At 41.9% G+C, this 20,630-nt stretch overlaps 4 protein-coding genes across 6 annotated transcripts; 2 read left to right on the top strand and 2 right to left on the bottom strand.

Annotated features, from left to right (window-relative positions):
* The first annotated feature begins 450 nt into the window (after positions 1–450).
* Positions 451–7,358, top strand: ehd2b (EH-domain containing 2b). 2 transcript variants are annotated; one of them, XM_044354443.1, is made up of 7 exons: positions 451–866; positions 2,078–2,545; positions 2,662–2,838; positions 3,861–3,976; positions 5,097–5,509; positions 5,745–5,909; positions 6,015–7,358. In XM_044354443.1, the coding sequence occupies exons 2-7, from the start codon at positions 2,325–2,327 to the stop codon at positions 6,570–6,572; spliced, it is 1,650 nt and encodes a 549-aa protein (XP_044210378.1). In that variant the 5' UTR covers positions 451–866; positions 2,078–2,324; the 3' UTR covers positions 6,573–7,358. The 2 variants fall into 2 exon arrangements, with proteins under 2 accessions (XP_044210378.1, XP_044210379.1); XM_044354444.1 differs by having other exon boundaries at positions 3,861–3,958.
* Positions 7,359–9,725: 2,367 nt separating this feature from the next.
* nup88 (nucleoporin 88) lies at positions 9,726–12,362 on the bottom strand. Its single transcript, XM_044353077.1, has one exon. The coding sequence runs from the start codon at positions 12,288–12,290 to the stop codon at positions 10,128–10,130; it is 2,163 nt and encodes a 720-aa protein (XP_044209012.1). The 5' UTR covers positions 12,291–12,362; the 3' UTR covers positions 9,726–10,127.
* Positions 12,147–16,518, top strand: psmd8 (proteasome 26S subunit, non-ATPase 8). The gene is made up of 8 exons (XM_044353081.1): positions 12,147–12,165; positions 12,407–12,518; positions 13,144–13,216; positions 13,309–13,411; positions 13,508–13,673; positions 14,126–14,226; positions 14,865–14,976; positions 15,667–16,518. The coding sequence occupies exons 2-8, from the start codon at positions 12,414–12,416 to the stop codon at positions 15,802–15,804; spliced, it is 798 nt and encodes a 265-aa protein (XP_044209016.1). The 5' UTR covers positions 12,147–12,165; positions 12,407–12,413; the 3' UTR covers positions 15,805–16,518.
* On the bottom strand, positions 16,146–20,619 carry LOC122983371. 2 transcript variants are annotated; one of them, XM_044353078.1, is made up of 3 exons: positions 20,486–20,619; positions 17,573–19,177; positions 16,146–16,791 (listed from the first exon to the last, which is right to left on the bottom strand). In XM_044353078.1, exons 2-3 carry the CDS (start codon positions 19,156–19,158, stop codon positions 16,677–16,679), a joined length of 1,701 nt encoding a protein of 566 aa, XP_044209013.1. In that variant the 5' UTR covers positions 19,159–19,177; positions 20,486–20,619; the 3' UTR covers positions 16,146–16,676. The 2 variants fall into 2 exon arrangements, with proteins under 2 accessions (XP_044209013.1, XP_044209014.1); XM_044353079.1 differs by having other exon boundaries at positions 17,694–19,177; positions 20,486–20,618.
* Positions 20,620–20,630: the final 11 nt, after the last annotated feature.

Raw genomic sequence — 20,630 nt, forward strand, 5'->3', positions numbered from 1 at the left:
CCTTTGGATGACTAATGATTACTGAATGATAGTCAGGAGGGGATGGTGCTGATGAATGTTGGGGTGTGTTCTCTATCAGCCAGCCAGCAGGTGGTGCATGGAAATGGAAAAGTAGAGCTTCATCCCCTGAAGGGTTCACAGAGTTTGGGAGGAGCAAAAGAGTTTAAACTGACTGTCACGTCTGTAAGATTATGACATGGTACTATAGGTTCAATAGAAAAGATTAGAACTGAAAGACGTGGAGATAGAAGCAGCTGTAGTGGTGCAGCATTGTCGCTCATAATTTGCATAAGCATACTGTAGAGTTATGTCAAAAAAAAAAAAAAACGACTCCACCCAAATTATTTATTCACAACCATCCCCCCCCTCCTCCTCCTCCTCCTCCTCCTCCTCCTCCTCCAGGTCTACGCCCTCTGGTCACAGCTCATCCCTGCCCAGAGCAGGATGTGAGTGCTGCCCACAGTGCTGCCAGGCATCCATGGAAGAGGAGGTGCATTAAAGTAGGAGGGAAGCAAAAAAGTTAGCCTCAGTGTGGTGCGCCCGTGCGTCTGACTGTTTGACTTGTGCTCTTTCAGCGAGCAGAGTAAGGATCCTTGCCAGATCTGGAGCTCATCTGAAATATATTAAACCCTGGAGAAGAACGTTCCTCTGTAATCTAGCTGCGTTGACGCTCCACTGAGGGCTCCTATTTGCTGTCAGAGGTACACCCATACATGTAACAGCAGCTCCTCCAAGACACTGACTGTTTTTGTCTCCTCAAGTCAAAATATTTTTCCAAGCTCCAGAGGGCAAGACTGAAGAGAGGGGGAGAGAGAGAGAGGGATCAAGGTGCTTGAAGAAGTCTGTGCTTTCTCCGTAATAACTTGGTAAATACTCCTTTTTAAACCCTAAATATGGCTATATTGATCAACTTGTATTTGAGCTTTTATTCAAATATAACCAGATTGTGATACAGTTGGTGGAAAATAAGCCTTGATGGTGTTTGATGAGTACAAAGATTACAGTTTAGCTGCAGAAGTAAAACACAGGGAAACTTGTAAACTCTCAGTGGCTCTTTTGTACAGTTTTTCAGTAGTTTATTCATTTGGATGTTTAAGTATAACTCAACTTATACTTGTTGCTCCTGCAGGCTAGAGTGCTGCTGACTCTTGTTCCAAGTCCAAAACTGTGGTGCACAAACCCACAAGGCATTTTCCACCATCCTTAAAGTTTAGAAATTGATCTCACAGCCTTTAACCAAACCTTTAATTCTCACGGGACACATGGAAATGAACTCTTGTTCATACAGCTTTGGTTGGCACAGTGCTTTGTTTTTATGACATTTCTTCTTCTCTCTTGTGTGTAATGGTGGTGAAATCACATTTAATGTCTCCGTTGTAGATCTCCTGGGATCGCCATTTTGACAAGAACTCTTTCCACACTGGTCTTGTGACATGTCAGGGCTGTGTTGCCTATTCTTTTTAGGCAGATTTTTTTTTTTATCCTAGTTCAAATGGGATTTGCAAGAGAGAAACTCCCTGCAGATGAGTTAACATCTGCTGGTGCGTGTCTTACCTTTGTGCCTTTATGTCAGTCTGCTTCTAATAATGAGCTGTGCCTTCCATTTCTAATCCAGTGCTTCTGTTTATGTAGACTCTGGTAGAAGAAAAAAAGAGCTTTCTACTCAAGGGTTAAATTTGTTTTTCCATGTACAGAGAACCCTCTAAGAGGTCTTTTCCTTACATGAACAATTGAGCCATGTACGTATTTCATGTTCCACTGAGAGGAACTGCAGGGGATGAAAGGAATGTCTTACTCATTTCACCATAGAGAAAATGAGCTGTGCCTGTGCAAATCCTGACACAGGGTTGGGTTTGCAAGTTTTCCAACATGAACACCAACTTTTTCCAGGCATGCACTGACAATGTTAGGCAGAGTCCTGGTGGGCTGACGCTTACTCCAGATTCCACATCATTACTCTAGGTCGTGGCAGACTTTGAAAACCAGGTGCTCAGATACGTTCTTTCGTTTGGATTAATCTCTTCTTTTTCTATTTGGATTAACGTCTACTTGTCTCCTTTTCCTGTCCACATTTCAGGCACTATAAGTTCTCAGTGTGGCAACTGTTTTCAAAGGGGAAGATCCACACTTCAAACGAAACATCAGCCCTATCGTTCCTCTTGGCGTGTGCAGAGGAGGTTTCAAGGACAAGTGAGCAGTGTTCACATAAATACAGGAAACATCTGAAGGTCCAGCCAGAAGGAAATACAGCTCCAAACAACTGGCACAACTCTGACACTGTTTTTTTTGCAAGAAACTCCCAATCATCTTGTTAGTCAATCAAAATGTCACGTTGGGGACGAAAAAATGTGAAGAAGGCCCCTGAGGTCATCCGCACTGTGACAGAAGGGCTCAAGTCCCTGTACCGTAAGAAGCTGCTGCCTCTGGAGCAGTTCTATGGTTTCCATGACTTCCATTCTCCCAGTCTGGAGGATGCAGACTTTGATAATAAGCCCATGGTGCTGGTGGTGGGACAGTATTCCACAGGAAAGACAACGTTCATCAAGTAAGACATCACAGCTGTGCATCAAACATTTTCTCACTGTTAAATTTAGTGTGATTGTTAAGTTCATCTAAGTACCAGTACTGAAAAAAATCACAAGCTATATGTGTGACTGACAGGTATCTACTGGAGCATGAGATTCCTGGGAGCAGGGTGGGACCTGAACCCACTACTGACTGCTTCACCGCCATCATGCATGGGGAGGTGGAGGGAGTCATCCCTGGAAACGCCCTTATTGTAGACCCCAACAAGCCTTTCCGCAAACTCAACCCATTTGGAAACACCTTCCTCAACAGGTGAGAGCAGGGATTTTATTCACAGTGTGTAATCGTTCCACTGAAAGAGCCAGATAGATATCAGCATGCACAGACTATGTGAAAGAACTCAAGGAGGGAAACAGGGAAGGAGAGATAACAGAAAGCTTTTTTTTGGTCTTTGGAATTTCATGTCCTTGTGCCAAATTTCAGAGCGGGGAGGCACTTGCCTTATTTGTGGAAAAATGGAGAAAGGGAACGATATCACCCGGGAGGGTGATGAAAGCTAATGTACTCAGACAGGAACAGCAATGTACGTAAGTTCAAAGACAAGGTCAGAGGGCTGTGCAGCCCCTCAGGGCAAGGAAAAATAAATGAAGTCACAGACTGTGTCAGGCATAGGGAATTTGTATGAGGCACCTCAACACTGAGGTTCTTTCTTGTTCTCTGTTTACTGTCTGGCTGCCAGATTTCTGTGTATGTCTTTCCACTGATGTAAACCAAGAAAACTGAAGTCACATGTTTTATGACAAAGTGCTATTAGTTGCTAGAAGCATGGACATGTGGGTCTGAAGTGACAGGAACATACAGTGCCTCTGTTAAAAGGGCTCCACAGTGAAGTTTGGATGCTAGTTTTCCCGTGGAGTCCCTTTCTCCCACTGCAGGGTGTGTTTGTGAACGTATTTGCGTCTCTACTCTTGCGTACACTTCCCGTTCTGGAAACTGGTGGCTCGTTAAGCCCATAAGCCACAGGAAGTGGTGTTGTTGTTCTAAGCCACACATCGTTAGCGGGCCTTATTGTTTGATTCTGGCAGTACTGGTCATTTTCCTTCAGGAAGCCCAGAGCAATGAGCTTGTACACAATGGCCTACAGTTGGGGTGGGGAGAGGGCAGCTTCCAATCTGCTCCTTAGATCACGTTGGCTTCTTTGATGAGAGTTAACCATATTTCACATAACTTAGATTCTTTCCATCTAAACTAACAGTGTTTCATACAAAACTGACCTCTCTGAACTTGTGTTTCATCATCGTATATGTGACTGTTCTCCCGTCTGAAAATACCAGGTTCCAGTGCGCCCAGATTCCCAATCAGGTCCTGGAGAGTATCAGCATAATTGACACACCAGGGATCTTGTCCGGAGCCAAACAGAGAGTGAGCCGAGGTGAGGGAGGTAAAAAAGGTAAGGAGAGGGCGTGGGGGGTCCCACAGAGACACACATCCCTGAACATCGGCTCACAAACTCATTGCCTTGGCACGCCCCGCTAACTCATGGGACCAGTCTGCTCTGTCACAATAACACTTGGCAGCAGGGTAAGAACCTCTATCAACAGCAATGAAATCATAATTGGGAACAGAGACGGTACACAACAAAAATTCTGTCATCACGTGTGGAGGAATGTGCTGTTGAGAAATAATGATCATTGTCATGGATCTCACAGTAATTTTTCACTTTTCAATTAATCCATGCTTTAAGTAATCCATTACTACTCAAGTTAATCTGCATGAACAACTAACAAGTTAATCCAAATTATGAAAATAATAATAATAATAATAATAATAATAATAATAATAATATTTCCTATTGGAGGTATGTAGCCATGCAGATAAGTGTTTTTTTCTGCTGAGGCTTTTGAATATCCATCAGCGAGATTTCTGCCTCCACCCCAATGCAATGGAGGTGGATGAAGTTTTGTTTGTACTGCTCACTGCACTGAAAAAATACAATCAAAAAAATTCCAGCATCGACATGTCTCTTCAGAAACAGTGTCCCAGTTTCTCTGGGTAATCCAAAGTAGTTACGATGAAGACAGCTTGCAGTGAAGTCTGTGCATTATCCAGAGTAACTGGGACATTGTTTTTGGACAGACAGGATCCTGCTGATTGTTTTTCTTTTTTAAAATTTTGATAAACTGTACATTTTCAGAGAGAAGTGGATATCTTGAAACCTAGGAGGATAAAACCCAAACTATCTAGGTGGCTAGAAAATAAGAGAGAAAATATGTTTTTAGTAATTTGGGTGAACCGACCCTTTAAATATGATCAAGTGGATACAGATAAAGAAATCCCTTAGAAATATTAAGATTTGTTTTGTTAGACAGTTTCAGTATCTTACACAGAGTGGAGCCTTGGTGTCTGGATACACAGCTGTTGTGGGTTTGACAGATAGAGATAAGAGGTGTGAAGGGTTTGTGTCTATGTCGACCTTCTCCCCTCTCCTTACTCAGTGTGGGTTCAGTGCACACTGTACATTTAGGCTCATGAATACCTTAGTTATCCAGACTTTTTTCCCACCCAAACAGGCTATGACTTCCCAGCTGTGCTGCGCTGGTTTGCTGAGCGTGTGGACCGCATCATCCTGCTGTTTGATGCACATAAACTTGAGATATCAGACGAGTTTTCTGAGGCCATCGGTGCCCTGAAGGGTAATGAGGATAAGCTGCGTGTGGTCCTCAACAAGGCAGACATGGTGGGCACCCAGCAGCTGATGCGAGTGTACGGTGCACTCATGTGGTCCCTGGGGAAGGTGTTTGGCACCCCGGAGGTTCTGCGGGTGTATATTGGCTCCTTCTGGTCAGAGCCACTGATGGTTAGCGACAATCGTAAGCTGTTTGAGCTGGAGGAGGAGGATCTGTTCGCTGACATCCAAAACCTTCCTCGCAACGCAGCTTTGCGCAAACTGAACGACCTGGTCAAGAGGGCACGCCTGGTCAGGGTGGGTGAAAAATCTGTGCATGTTTTTTTCTTTTTTTTTTTTGCATGTGACAATGTGTTTATTAAATGATTATTGTGACAGGTTGACATTATTGCACTCTAATCATGTTAGTAGTGTTAAAACCTACTGAATCTAAAGTGTGAGCTGAGTAAAAATCTCAGCTCACAAAGGTCCAAAGAATTGCAAAGTTTATTTTATAAAAAATAAACTTTGCTGTGCTTTTTCTTAATCCCAGGTCCATGCCCATATCATCAGCTATCTGAAGCAGGAGATGCCTTCTGTCTTCAGGAAGGACAATAAAAAAAAGAATCTCATCTACCAGCTGCCAGTTATTTTCTCCAAGATCCAGCTGCAGCATAACATCTCTGCTGGAGACTTCCCGGATTGTGCTAAAATGCAGGTTAGTAGTTTGTTGGTTTTCACATTTATAAGGTTATAATGTAAAAGCCTCTCTTTAACTGCACCACAACAATGTTTTAAATGAACTCTTTCTTTTTTTTAAAAGGAACAACTGATGGTTCACGACTTCACCAAGTTCAAAACCTTGAAGCCTAACCTGATGGCTGCCTTGGATGAGTTGCTGTCCTCTGATATCGCCAAACTGATGCCCCTCCTGCGGCAGGAGGAGCTGGAAGCAGGTGAGCAACTAGGCGTGCAGGGTGGAGCCTTCCTGGGGACCCGCGCCGGACCGTTCTCTGAGGGTGACCCCTTTACCTTCACCGAAGAGAACGGAGAGGGATGTGAGGAGGAGGAAGGAGGTTGGGTCGTGACCAAAGACAAGCCCAAATATGATGAAATCTTCTATAACCTCGCTCCCAATGAGGGGAAACTGAGCGGCAACAAGGCTAAGGACTGGATGGTGAGCTCTCGCTTGCCTAACTCGGTGCTGGGTCGCATCTGGAAGCTGTCAGATGTGGATCGTGATGGCATGCTGGATGATGAAGAATTCGCTTTGGCCAGCCATCTGATCGAGGTCAAGCTGGAGGGCCACGGTTTACCCCCTGAGCTGCCCAACCATCTGATCCCACCCTCCAAACGCAGGCAGAAGGGTTCTGATGCGTAGACAAGTCCCTGGAGCTGACAGAGACTTCTCTATTGGCTGTCACACTTTAGCTACTGTTTGTATTTGCTGTTGTTTTTTTTCCCCCCAGACCCATAACAAAATGTTATATGAAATGTGTTTATTTCTGAGACCGATTTTTTTTTTTTGTCTTATACAATGGAACATACTGTAACAAATGCTCACTGCAAATGATTGTGTATTAAAAAGTCACACGGGTCTGGTTGCTTCTTCTTCCTTTTTTGGCTCTTTGAAGTTTGCTTTCTATGATGAGCTTTTTGAAAATATATGTACTCGTGTTTTATGAGCAGAAGCAAATAAATGCTGGCACCATTTAAGCAAACAGTATTCAAGCACATGTATTTGACAGAATACAGGGGAAAACTTTGTTTATATTAAAACCTTTAAAATTTAACATTCCCACAGTGACTAGACTGGAGTGGCAGATATTATCTTGGGTCTTGAGGGTATCATCTACAAGACTTGCTCAACTGATGTGTTTATGATGTAGTGTTTCGGCAGTGTAAATCTAAATAACCTGAATGCATTTCACTTTGACTCTTTACACGCCACAATTCTGTGCATATGCTTTATTTTATTTTTGTAATTGCAATTGTTGTTTTCGTATGTGCAGGAGCAATAAGACCTCAGTTGTACACAAAAGAACATTACATGCTGGGATGATCTTTTTTAAAACTAGACCGAATGATTGATATATTACTGACTACTGTACACAGCTCCACCAACTGTTATCTATTATCATAACCAAATAAAATTAAACTGACTGTGTCTCGTCTTGCTAGTGACCATTTTTTTTGTAAGTCAAATTTGATCACACACAGTACAGAACTAATAGCGGGCATTTCATCTGGTACGCTTTCAACAAGATTTCCTTTTCTATCAAGCTCACTTGGTCTCTCAGTGACAGACCAGATAAACAGTGAGTCACACTCTCCCCTGCCAAGTCTCCATACCACCATTTTCCGAGGCGCTCTCTCCCAGCTCATTCCCACCATCTGAAACATTCTCTCTGCCTGTCTCACACACACACACACACACACACACACACTTAAATACACTCTATTTACCCTCACCCCTCTTTAGCTCAACATCCACTTTCTCACTAGCCTGTCTGTACATCTTTTTTTGGTTTTATCCTGTGTAAACTATGCAGCATTAAGGGCGAGTACGTGTCCCGTGTGGAGCCGTGTGTGTGTGTGTGTTACGCATAAGGCTTTCAAGGTTCGTAGAAGAAGGGGTGGCCTCCCCGCCTCCCTATTCCACTCCTCCATGGAAAGAAATACAAATGAGAAACAGAGGCAATCCAGTCCTTTCCTCCCTGCTCTCTGGTTTACAGTGACTCACATGTGAAGAATGTGGTGGGTTGGCCCAAGAGTTATTAATATCTCTTTTCCTAGGGTCCGTTAAGTTTCCTCGGGCTCATGCACAGGATCTAGACACTGTACCTTTTTGAAAAACCTTGAAAACATCCCCCCATTTTGGACTGTTCCTAAGCAAAGGCCTGCAGAACACCACACCCTCTCCTGTGTATTTGCATGTGTGTGAAGGAGAAAGAGGGAGGTAAAATGGGGAAAGGCTTGTAACATGATAAAATTCACTGAAGACAGCTGAAATGATCTAATGGGCATCTAGTTTCTTGGCTGGATATGAACTTGTGCTGGCTTCCTGTATATTTGTTAGGCACTCTTTATATTTTCAGTGCTGGCAATGCTATTTTAGAGAGTGGAATAAAAAATCCCCATAGCTGTTTGAACAATGCCCGCCTGTTACATAATTAGGCTGCGCTGAGTCACAAACCATCTCAATGTTTGTTAAGTTTCTAAAATTAAGCCGCACAGCGCTGCCACAGCAATGGGCTGAAACTTACAGGCACTTCGAAGCTACAACAGGGGAACCCCACCAACATCAGAAATCCCCAACAATGAAGCTTACTCAACAAAACCGGGGTCCCCCAGTACGTCACTCAGTGTTTACATGGGGAATTCCTCACTCGCAAACCTACTGTGGAAGAAAACTGAGGTCAACTCTGGAGAGGGGTGACATCTGGTGGATACAGGATTCCTGGCAACCTTACACTGAAATTGAACACCACAGTGGCCAACTGTAGATGCCAGACTGGAGCCATGCAGCTGTGAGCAATTTAAGGACAGCTTCACGTGTTTTCAAGTCTGTCTAAAAAAAAAAAAAAATACTATCATGCTCAAAATTCATCATCATGCATTCATGCATCTCAAACTCAGAACTTCTCAAGATTGTAGTGATGGGCAAATCTTCCAGTTCCTTGGACCCTGTTCCTTCCGCACTCATTAAGGATGTCCTGAAGAGTTTTTTCTGATAACTTCTGAACTGCTGTTGTGAAACTTTTACTGAAGAAACCTAACTTAGATTGTGGAGTTCTAAGCAATTATAGACCCATATCAAACTGGATTTGCATTTTGTAGGAAAAGTGCTATACAAATAAAGTTATTATTATTATTATATGTACATAGTTACTGGTTGTTGTAATTGTTCCTCCTGTTCATACTAGCCCTGATTTTTTCCCTGATGTGGGTCAAAAGCCACAATCCTCCTTATGTGCAAAACTGCATTCTTAAGTTTACAACTAATAAGTGATTTCATCAGAGTTAGTCAAACCAAGTGTGTATCTTTCAAAGTCAGTCTTCTTAGTATAAAATTCCCTCTTTGCGTTACAACTCCTCCAGATTGTACTGCACATAAAATGTGAAATTGTATGCTAGAAAAGACAGAAAGTTTTGCCAAAAATCGGGCGGTTAACTTCCAAACTGCTGAAGCTTCATAATAGCTTCAGCTGAACTTTGAAATACATTTATAATGTACACAGCTGCATGCAACAAGGATTGTAGATTTTCACTTTTGTAGTTGCATTATCAAGAGATCTTTTCATGGAAAGAAGGAATAATTACAGCAACCAATAACTCTTCAATTTACAGTGCCAGTAAAGTTTGGACACACCTACATATACACATAGACATGTGAGTACTGTATTATCGTTTAGTATTTTTTAAATACTTTTTCATTTTAGTATGTTTTTCTCACTCAATCTGTTCACTTATAACTACTTCATAATCAAAGATCTTTTAGTGAATATATTTAGTCACAAATGAGTTACGACAATTAAAGAGAACTTTAAAGTTTATTATTTATCCCAAAACTGAGTAAATCATCTTGGTTCAAAATATTTCCATTTTTACCTGCCCATACATGGCACAATGTGCTCCGACTAGGGCACTCAATCAAACCTTAACATTCAGAAACACTGATGTAAAAAAATATTCAAAATGTTAAACAGACATAAAGGAAAACCTACTGTTTGAGACAAACAACATGTAGTATCAAAGGTAAAGTTATATCAGTGTATATAAATCATCTCTCAAGTCAAATACCCATTCCACACATGGCACATTCACTTATGACTAAAGCAAGAAGGCATATTTAACCACTGACTGTATTCAGAAGAGCATTTGAAATAGTTTCTCCAATTGTTTACAACAGTTTATTTACAGATTTCTGCAGTTCTTAGAAACTGAAATGATTTTTGATGTCTTTGATCTGCTTCATCATGTCACCAATTTGCTGTCCTTGTTCTTTAAGGACATCTTGAACAACCTTCTTCTGTTGGGCGTTGAGCGAGACAGTCGTCCGGGCGACAGGCACATCCTTGTCCACTTGTGTCTTCTGGTACTCCATCTTCATGTTCACCTGTTTGATGCAGTTGTCCAAGAGTTTCAGCTGATCGCTGATGGTCTGCAGCTCCTTCTTCATATCCTTTTCACTGTTTGACAGTATGGGCAGTTGGCTTTGCAAGCTGCTCAACACTTTTTTAACCCTCTTCATAATGGTTTCCTGGCGATACTTTGCATCTTCGTACTTATCGGCCAGTCTCTCTGCTGCCTCTCTAAGACTCTTCCTCTCCTCCCTGCACAGAGCCATCTCCTCCAGTTGCTTGGTCTTCTGGCCAGTCAGGAGTTTTACCCTTCTCTGCATCTCTTCACGGGCCATGTCCTGCTTCAGAATGTACTCCTCACGAAAGACCTGCGTCGCTCTGCTGAGGAGCTGCAGACACTCTGGAGGTGGTGGCGATGTGTCCTTGTCTCCAGCTTTAAGTACAAGGGGATTTGTGGAGCTACGTGCCAGGATGTTGCGAATGTGCTGCTCGAAAGAGTCGTCAGCCAGCCCACGCAGTGGGGAGCTAGCGGAGCCCGTACCCGGGTGGGAGCAGAGCAGGGGAGGGGACGGGGGGCGAATGGAGCTAAGCAGGGGCAACAGGATGCACTCGTAGGTGTTGGTGATGCAGATCATGGTGGCACCCAGGGACAGGTCAGACACAATCAAAAAGCCTCGAACTGGAGCTGACTGACTGGTAAGGAGAGGTCTGGTACAAAGGATGTGCTCTACGATACAGCGCTTCTCAGCAGCCAGCTCCTGCAGACTGTCCTTATCCTCCTCATCTGAACGGAGAAACTTTTGGAGCTTGTTGACCCAGATGAGCCCCACACTGTGCACACCTGCTTCGTGGGTGCAGTGGTACCTGTGCTGACATAAGGCATCTCTGTGCAGTCTGATTGGGCAGGTGAAATCAAACTCTTGAGGCTCCTCGTCCTCTCCTGTGGCTACTTTGAGGGTCAGCTCTAGCTCGACACACTCAAAGACATAGAGAGCTGGCACTGCCTCTGTGCCTCGGATCCACTTTTCCACTGCCCCTGTGTCTTCCTCATCTTCAGACTCCAGCACCACACAATGATACAGAGTGCCTGTTTCTGTGGCGATGACCAGGATGCTGGGCACACAGGGCAGGCAGAGGATGGCACAAGCATCGTAGCCATAGTTATCCTCTGCTGCGGGATACATGGGGAGGGGTCCAACGGGTTTACTTAGACTCAAACCGTTGAACTGGCTCGTGTAGGTCAGATAGGTCTCCCCATTTTCGTAGAGGATGTACAGGGGGTAGAACAGCTGTTCTTTGGAGCACTGCGCTGTCAGCTGCCGAGGGGCGGACGACACCGGCCCGAAGTCAAACGCCACCGCTATCTCCCCCAGAGAAGCGGCATAAGAGCGGGCCGGAGGACGGACGTTGCTGTCATCCTCAGACTGCGACACGGACAGCAGCCTGGCCGGCGTCTGGGGCGACTTCAAGCCGTAAAACCTGATGGTGTTGTCGGATGTGAGCAGCACCAGATGTGGCTCGTCGGTCTCGCTGGGGTACCAGGCCGCCTGCCGCAGACTCACCGACGGCGAGCTGGTGAAGAAGCGTTCCGCTACCGGTGTTGTCTTACAGCTGATGTCGCTCCGGCCTCCCTCGAACTCGGACCTCTTGCCCCACCGCTGCGGCAGCTCCAGCACCGATACGCCGCGCTGCCCGACGAGCGCGACATGCTGCTGCGTCGGACTGAGCAACAACTGGCACACGGCGAAGCGCGGTGGGTTTGTACACAGCAACGTCTGGTGGTGATGGTTCCCGCTAACGCAACTCTCCGAGTTCAGTTGCCGTAGATTAGTCGTGTAAAACACGCGGTCTACGTCGTCCCACACGAAGAAGTCCCCGCCCAGACAAAAGGTGAGGTTTTTAACGACTTCTCTCTCATTTGAGCTGACTTCTGAGTCCAACTTCTCTCGCAGTTTTTTGAAAATAATATGGTTTGGTAACTCATTCAGCCATTGCTCCGTGCTGAATGCCGCCATCTTGATTCACTCTCTGCGTCAGAACGAACACTATGGAGGAAACAGTCCATGGCAACGCGAGAGTTTTACGACAGTCATTTAACGTATTCCGTTGGCCGGTGTCGTATATTTTGCAGAATCACCATGGCGCTGAAAGAGACTGCGGGGCTGTATGAAACACTGAAAGCAGAGTGGAACAAGAAAAACCCAAACCTGAGTAAATGTGGAGACCTCCTGAGCAAACTTAAGGTAAATCGATTCGTCCGTTTTAGTTTTATGGATTCTGAAACAGGAACTCTGCCTGTTTAAAAAAGGCTATCTCGTTAGCGCGGTTAGCTAACGTAGCTAAGCGTGCTAACTTACGCTAGTCAGAATAAAACGCTGTATTGAATTTAATAAATGGTAATATAACTTCGGGAAAATAACATTGAGACACAAATTGTTAAGTACATGTCAGTGATGATCGATTTCATTGTTTCTGGCTTTCTGTTTGTTGCTTCAGGAAACAAACAGTGTTACTAACGTCAATGTATCGTTTGCTAATTCATTGTCCAACTAGTTCAAACCATAGACTTTATATACAGTCTGTGGTTTAATCCTGCAATTGACATCCAAAATAAACATTTGGTATTGCCAAAACTTACTGGAGCTCAACACCTCTTTTACGTATTGATTCTTATTAACTTTAAACCCTGTTGTATATGTGATTATTTTGTTTTCCTAAAACCAGTGTCGTCGCAGTTAAAGTTACAACTGACAGCGCGTTTGATTATGTCACGAGGTATTATTGTCAACATGCTAGATTATGACTAGAAATTAGGATCAGACACGGATTTAAATTTTGTAGAAAATGACCCCAACTTTCTCTTTGTAGATTTCATTACTGGAGCTGAACTTTTTACCTACCAGTGGGTCCGCGCTCACTAAGCAGCAGCTCATTTTAGCTCGTGAGTATTGATTGAATATTAAAATTCTTTAATCATTGGTAAGTGTTCGTCTAAGTAGACATTTGCCAAACAGATTTCTGTCTGTGTTGCAGGTGATGTCCTTGAAATTGGAGCCTTGTGGAGTATCCTCAAGAAAGACATCCCCTCTTTTGAGAGATACATGGCCCAGCTTAAGTGTTACTACTTTGACTACAAGTAATCGACTTATTTTCATGTGTAGTGGGATTTTGTTATATAGTACTCACTGAATTTCTCCCTGAACATCCCTCTTTTTTGTCCTTTGTCATCTAGGGATGAACTGCCTGAAGCTGCATACATGCACCAGTTACTTGGGCTGAACCTGCTCTTCCTGCTCTCACAGAATCGTGTGTCTGAGTTTCACACGGAACTTGAGAGACTGAGTGCACGAGATATTCAGACCAATGTATACATCAGACACCCAGTGTCCTTGGAGCAGGTGCTGCAATTTAACCCTAGACAAAGCACAAATATAGGGTTTTATATGGAGTTGTAATTTTATGTGTTGACTAGGTACCAATGCTATAATTTTGATATTTGTGCGTCCAGTAAACAGTTAAGTAAATCTCAAATTACTTAACTTGTTTCCTCAAATCAATAATTTGGGTCTTCAAATGACTTAATTCCCTTAAATCAGTAGTGAGACATTATTATAGTAGTAGGGACTGGTAGCGGGTTGCCGTGGCTAGTTCACCCAGGTAGGGTTGAATACCCATTGCGCATCAAAATAACAGCGTAATCACATATGTCATGTATGTCATACAGAAATACAGAATTCTACAAATCCCAGCTCTGTATAATTCTGTATTTACATTTAATATTAACACTATGTCATTAATAACATATGTAAATACCACTTTAATGTTTTATATCCTCTCGTGGCCTTTTCAGTACTTGATGGAGGGAAGCTACAACAAGGTATTTCTTGCCAAAGGCAACATCCCTGCTGAGAGCTACACCTTTTTTATAGATATTCTGCTTGACACTATTCGGTAAGGATCAATATGGTAACCATGCCTACTATAATTTCTGCACTTGTTTCATTGATGCAGTCCTCTCTGCATATAACGAATGCTGTTGTTTGTTTCCCTGAGAAAGTAACTCTGGTTTGTTCTGTCTTGGTAGATTTGGTTTGAAGTCCCAATGCATCTTGTGGTTTTAAAATCTGGGTTATGTAAAACCATGTCAGTGGAAAATACTGGCATATGATTGGCTTGCAGCAGTTCATTAAAAGCGTATATCAGGACACCTTCAGCATAGTTGCAGTCAGCAGTTAAAACACCAGTCTAAATTAGTGAGCAAAGTATATTAAGCTGCAAGTAACTACAGTAACAAAACTGATGCTTTATCACTATCTTACTTACCACATTGACCAAAACAGATCTAAAATGGAGGTCATTTTAAACATATCCTCCCTTTTCTCTCCTATTGTAAGGTGTCCTGATGTAGAGGATGATGGACTCTGCAGTGGAAGCAACTCCATCACAATTATTTTATTATATCAGGACTCCTCATTGTTTAATTTATGATATTAAATCTCGACATTCTCTAATCAGCAGGGAGTGAAGAAGACCAAATGATATGAAGCTGTCTTTAAAAGATAAACTAAAACTAATTTTTTGAATTGCAGTGACGAGATCGCAGGTTGCATAGAGAAAGCGTACGAGCAGATCCAGTTCAGTGAAGCCACTCGTGTGCTTTTCTTCAGTTCCCCAAAAAAGATGACAGACTACGCCAAGAAGGTGTGTATATTTTCATTTGGAAAGAAGACTTGGGTTACATTTCAAGTAGTATGCAGATGTTACAAGAAAAAAACATAAGATATCTGCAAACGTGATGAAGAAAAAAGTCTATTTTCTATTTGCAGTCAAACATAAAGGGAGGGGAAATTAAGTGTTACCCTGTTTTCTCAGTTGTACGTACAATTTACCAAGGACTTGCATACCAAGAAGAGTCTCAAGTGTCAGCTATGAATGACTACATGTTTAGCAACATTTCAGTTTGTTGCTGTCATTATGATTGGAAATGTTTCTTTCAGTATTTGTCTTAAGATAGAGAAAATGTCTGTGCAGATGTTGACAGCAGATATTTACCTTCTGCTGGAAGAAAATATGTCATTTTACAAATAAAAAATACGTATAAAGCAACATTCTGTTACGGTTCTATAACAAGTCCAAACCTAATTTAAGACGGCATCTACTGCTTCACCCAATAAGTAGTTAATTCATTAATTTTTATTGATGCACTGTATGGTGGAAAAGGCAATGACTGAAATGGAAGATTACTTATTGTTTATCCCTCAGCTGTTGGCATATTATTCATGCTCTTCTCATGATTTTTATTTCCAAAATGTAAACAATATTTTTTTCCCAGATCCTTGCGTTCAAAGAATAAAATTGCCAAAGCTGATTGTTCTTTTCTTTTCATTTCAGAGGGGATGGATTTTGAGTCCAGATGGCTATTACTCTTTCACCAGTCAGCAACAGCGGACAGAAGAGGTGACCATCCCCTCCACGGAGCTGGCACAACAGGTCATCGAATATGCACGACAGCTGGAAATGATTGTGTAATCCGCCCCCAGGAACACACTCAACCATGTACAGATGCACTCAGACACACGCCGCTGTTCCAGTATACATCCAGTCAGCTCGAATGCAGTTTCCTTGAGGGATATGACTTCATTTATTGCCGGGTTGGCTGATTTGTTGCCAATACCTTAGTAAATCAATGAACGTTTATTTTTTCTGTATCTTAAACCTACCTGCGGGCCTTCCTGTGTGGTAGTTTTTCTTTCATTTGAGAAGATGGGGAACTAACAGGTGAACAGTCTGAGCAACTGCAATATATCTACCTTTTTATTAAAGACATTAAAGGGTTTAAATGTTACTTATTTGATCCAAGATACCATCTGTCCAACTGTTTGCTTTTTATTGGTCATTCCCTGGTGATAAAAAGACAAGAACTTCAAGTCCAGATACTACATTTAATAAACTTGTCTCTTCTCAGTTACAGTAACCAACCTGTGACTGTGTCAAACAACAGTTTTCCCAAATTCAAGCAAACTCCTTTTTGTATACAAAGTTCATTTTCAACTTAGTAGAGCTCACAGAAACGTATTGCCCTTGCCTTGTATCCTAGCAACAGACAGAATTGCCATTGAAGTTTGTGAGTGTTTTCTAAATGGTAATGCCTCTTCCTTCCCAGATGGTTTGTAATCCAGTTGATCTTACAATGCAAATCTTTGTCTGCAATAAATGACTCAGAAAATAAACTTTTTGAATGACTGTTTCAGTTTTTTTTTTACACTTTAACTCTTAACTTTCCTAAACAGCAAGTCATTTATACAGGAACTGAACAATTTTCACAATGTAAGTGTTTTTTTGTTTTGTTTTTGTTTTTGTTTTGTTTTTTAAAGCATAAAGAATATTCTGAATGTTTTCTCTTATTGGTGAGAATCTCCTCCCTCCTCCTGCGCCTCTCTCAGTGGTAAGCAGGCAGCGAGTTTTGCTGTGGTGACCCGAGGAGGCTCACGCAGGTAGTTTGGGCATTCATCAAACCTGTATAAAGGTGAACAAAAATGGTAGTAGTACCATAGTATAGTAAGACTTATTTTCTAGACTTAAGATTGTGTACAGATTTAAGTAAAACACTGACTACAACTAGTCAGTGCACTAAATATGCACTAAAATTCAAAGACCTGGTTGACTTCAAAACTATTCAAATCATGTACAGAGTAAAAAATCAGCAGTTACCAAACAGTATCCAAAGGTTGTTTCAAATGAGGGGAAGTAAACATGATCTAAGAGGAATATGTATGTTCAAAAAACAATTAGTGAGGACGAATGCAAAATCGTATCACCAACAAAGGGAGTTAATCTATAGAACAACTGTAGTGAAGAAATGAAAACATGTAGAACATTAAGTAAGTTAAAACAAATCTTTAAAAATAAAATTGAACAAATATAGAATGAATGAACAAAGAGGTGGACTGTAATAATATGATTTGGTACAGGGTGTCTTTTTGACTTGTGTTGTTTTTGTTTGTTGTTATTGTTTCTATGCAAGTTACATTTATTCTCATGTGTTTTCAATGTTTTTTGGCTGCGATTTGATCGATAAAGTATTAAAAAAATGTTAGGACTAGAAAAGTCTTTACTTCATCCTACACCCTTGATGAACATTGAAAAGTTTTTATTTGTGTTGCTTACTGAAAGTTTGCTGTTATTTCTGTTTTGTTTTGCTGCCTATATATTTTATTTTGTTATTTTTAACATGTTCAAAATAAAAACAATCTAATCTTATCTAAAACATCTTTCAGTGTGACGTGTAGCTCAGCACTTTTGGACGTTTGGTGGTAAACCTTTCCCTGGGTTATGATGACATCGTGCTTTGTGGGAACAGGACTGATTCACTGTGAATGGGTGCCAGCGACCCTCAGCATGGAAACTGTGTTCAGGACCTGGGGCAGGGCTGAAAGCTGGTTCCGGTCTTTCTTCTCCAACATGTCCATTGTTCCCATTCAGTTTTTCTTCCTTTGGTTGGTTTTGATTTAATGCTATGAATGTGCATTTTCTCCTAGGCCTAACAGCAGTATCTTGAGGTACAGAAACCTTAAGTTTACACTGGTGTCGTAACTTGACATTCGCATCTGCAGCTGCAGTTGTTGGGTGATGAGTGGCAGTGATATTTGGGGCAGCTGCAGGCCTCTGTTCAACTACTGGGACCTGTGGTTCTGGTGGGTTCACACTGACTTTATGTATGCAAGATGAAGGGTTCCCACTGGTGTCATAGTCAGCTTTGTTGTGTTGAGGTATTTGGTGCAGCTTTTTGTGTTTCTTGGCTCTCATGGCAGTGCAACCTTGCTGCTGTGAACTCTCTTGCACAGTGACAGTTTCTTCAGCTGTTTGCTGGGAGTTATTACTGCCATCTTGTGGCTGAGCCTTTAATTTATTTGCTAGTTTCTGCCTTAGCCTCAGTTTGGCAGCATTAGCACGGCTTGATTCAGATTTGGCACTGAAGCAGTATTGATAGTTCACTGATATCACGTTGGTGACATTGTTGTGGTTCAAGCCGGGTTCTTGTAGAGCGTTTTCCTCATTGTTGACCTGAGTTCTTGGTTGATTTGACATTTGTGTTGAATTGTTTGGTAACTCTGTAGGTGTGGAAGCAGGCACTTGAGCAACACCTGGTTTTGTGGATGTGTTTTGCTTTTGCGATTTCTGTATCAGTCCCTCTGTGGTTTCCTTTGTGGTTTCCTGCTCTGATGGTGTTAAACTTTCTGATTCTTCATATAGAGTATGGCCATATGTCACCTGTCTGTATGTCTGCTGCTGTAAGGGAGCTGTAGTTTTTTTCTGCGGTCGCACAGGTTTTGTCATTTGCTGCACCAGTGCTGTAGATGTTGACTGCTGCTGGCTTGATGTTTCAGGTGCATCCTTTAGTTTCTGTAAAACGTCTGACATCAGAGCATCAAAGTCTCCTGCGCTTGTTTCCGCACCATGACGTGGCTCAACTGCTGGTCTTGCAGGTGTGGCCTGTTGGAGCCTTGGTTTTGGAATATTGGTCTTTGGATCGTCAGGTTTATCAAGACAAATGTACAGTTTAGTCACTCTTGCATGATAAGGGGTAGATTTTACTAGGTCAGCATCCTGTGAGATGTTCCCAGTCGTGGGAATGCTTTGTTCTCTGTTTTGAGGTACGTCAAGTTTAGTAGGGCCTAGTCCTTGACTAGTGGTGGCAGTTTCATTGAGGTTTCCAGTTAAATCCTTTGATTCGCCATGGTTTAAGTCATCTGGGCTGGTGGGAGTGGGTAACTTTGCAAAGCTACTCTGATCAGTCTCCCTTTTATCAGCTGCTTCTTTTGTGTCCATATTGGATTGATGTTTGTCCTGTTGTTTCTTCTTTGTTGACTGTCGATTACCCATCTTGTCTTTTTCAACTTTTCTGCAAAATATATGTGAGGTCTTGTCAGCAGACTTAAAAAGTAAGTCTGGTGATATTTTATATTTTTGTCATTGTAAACAAATCCCATGAAAAGACTGAAACCAACAATGAACTGATCCTATTAACACATCCAGTCTATGTATCCAAATTCTGTTATATGTGATTCCTCTGTGCCATAAGTGTTGTCTACAAACTATTAAAAACACATAAATGAGCCACACTCACTGGGCTGAGTTCTACAGGCAGGGTATGGAGGTAGTGACAGATGAACTAACACATTATCGGTTTTGGTCTTTTCATGTTATTTGTTAACAAGAATAAAAAAATAAAGAACAACACCAGCCTTTAATCATAAATCCAAAGGTGGTGCAAAAAGAGACACTTTTTTATATTCTGTGGTTTTGTAAAGAATCATCACAATACTTGATAGGCCTACTTAATTACTCTGCTAAGAAGTTTGGTTTTAGTCCAGATATGTGAAGTACCAAAATAATATCCCAGGATAACTTTTTACTTTTAGAGTGTCTTGTGAGTAAAATATATGTAAAAGGATGGCCAATAACACATCACTGGTTTTTGGATTTTGGATAGGCTATATAGTAACTACTCGCTGTAACTTAGCCCTTGTTACACTGGTTCCCAAACTTTTTCACATCAGGGACCCCTAAACTGACACAAATTGGACCATGGACCTCCATTTGATAAGATTTTTGCTTTTGGATGTTTTATTACAGAAAGTGTATGAAACCCAAGACCAAAATAGTCATACATTGTCATTGTGTTACATATAGATGGAATTATAGTGAAAACAAATTATTCCCCTTTTTGCTGGAAACGCCCTGGACCCCCCTCAAGGACCCCTGGAGGGAACCACTTTGAGAACCACTGGCCTAATATTCCCATAATCATCATTTAGCTACAACACAGAACAGGCTTCAGCGGCAGGATAACGTGCGGCACCACGATGGCTAACGTTGCCGCTCATTTCAGGGTAGACGCTAATATGTTAATTTGAAAAATTGTTCTCTTTTTTTTGTTGCTTAATAGCGCTACTGTAGATACATAAACATAGGCTACATTTCCAGTATCACAAGGTTATTCAAAAATACACACCAGGTAAGTAAATTTGTTGACTAAAGTAACGTAGCGTTAACTAACTTAGCTAACGCCAAAGTTAAAGTAACGTTCACAAAGAAGTAGCCAAGCTAACGTTAGTTACATTAAATTTAACTTGCTTAATTTGTAAACATACAGATATCTATGGTTAGCTTTAGCTTGTTAATAAGTTATGTAAGCAAACTATCTTACGTGGTTTGCCAGAAGATCTGCAGGGACGTTTAACAGACAAACTGTTAACAAACGTTCATCGACAGTAACGGTCGGCACGTGACGGTCAACGTTCGTTATTAATTCCGGAAGATACAACCTGCTAACGTTACACATAACTGCTAAT

Source organism: Thunnus albacares, chromosome 6 (assembly GCF_914725855.1).
Source record: "Thunnus albacares chromosome 6, fThuAlb1.1, whole genome shotgun sequence".
NCBI classification, from domain to species: Eukaryota; Metazoa; Chordata; class Actinopteri; order Scombriformes; family Scombridae; genus Thunnus; species Thunnus albacares.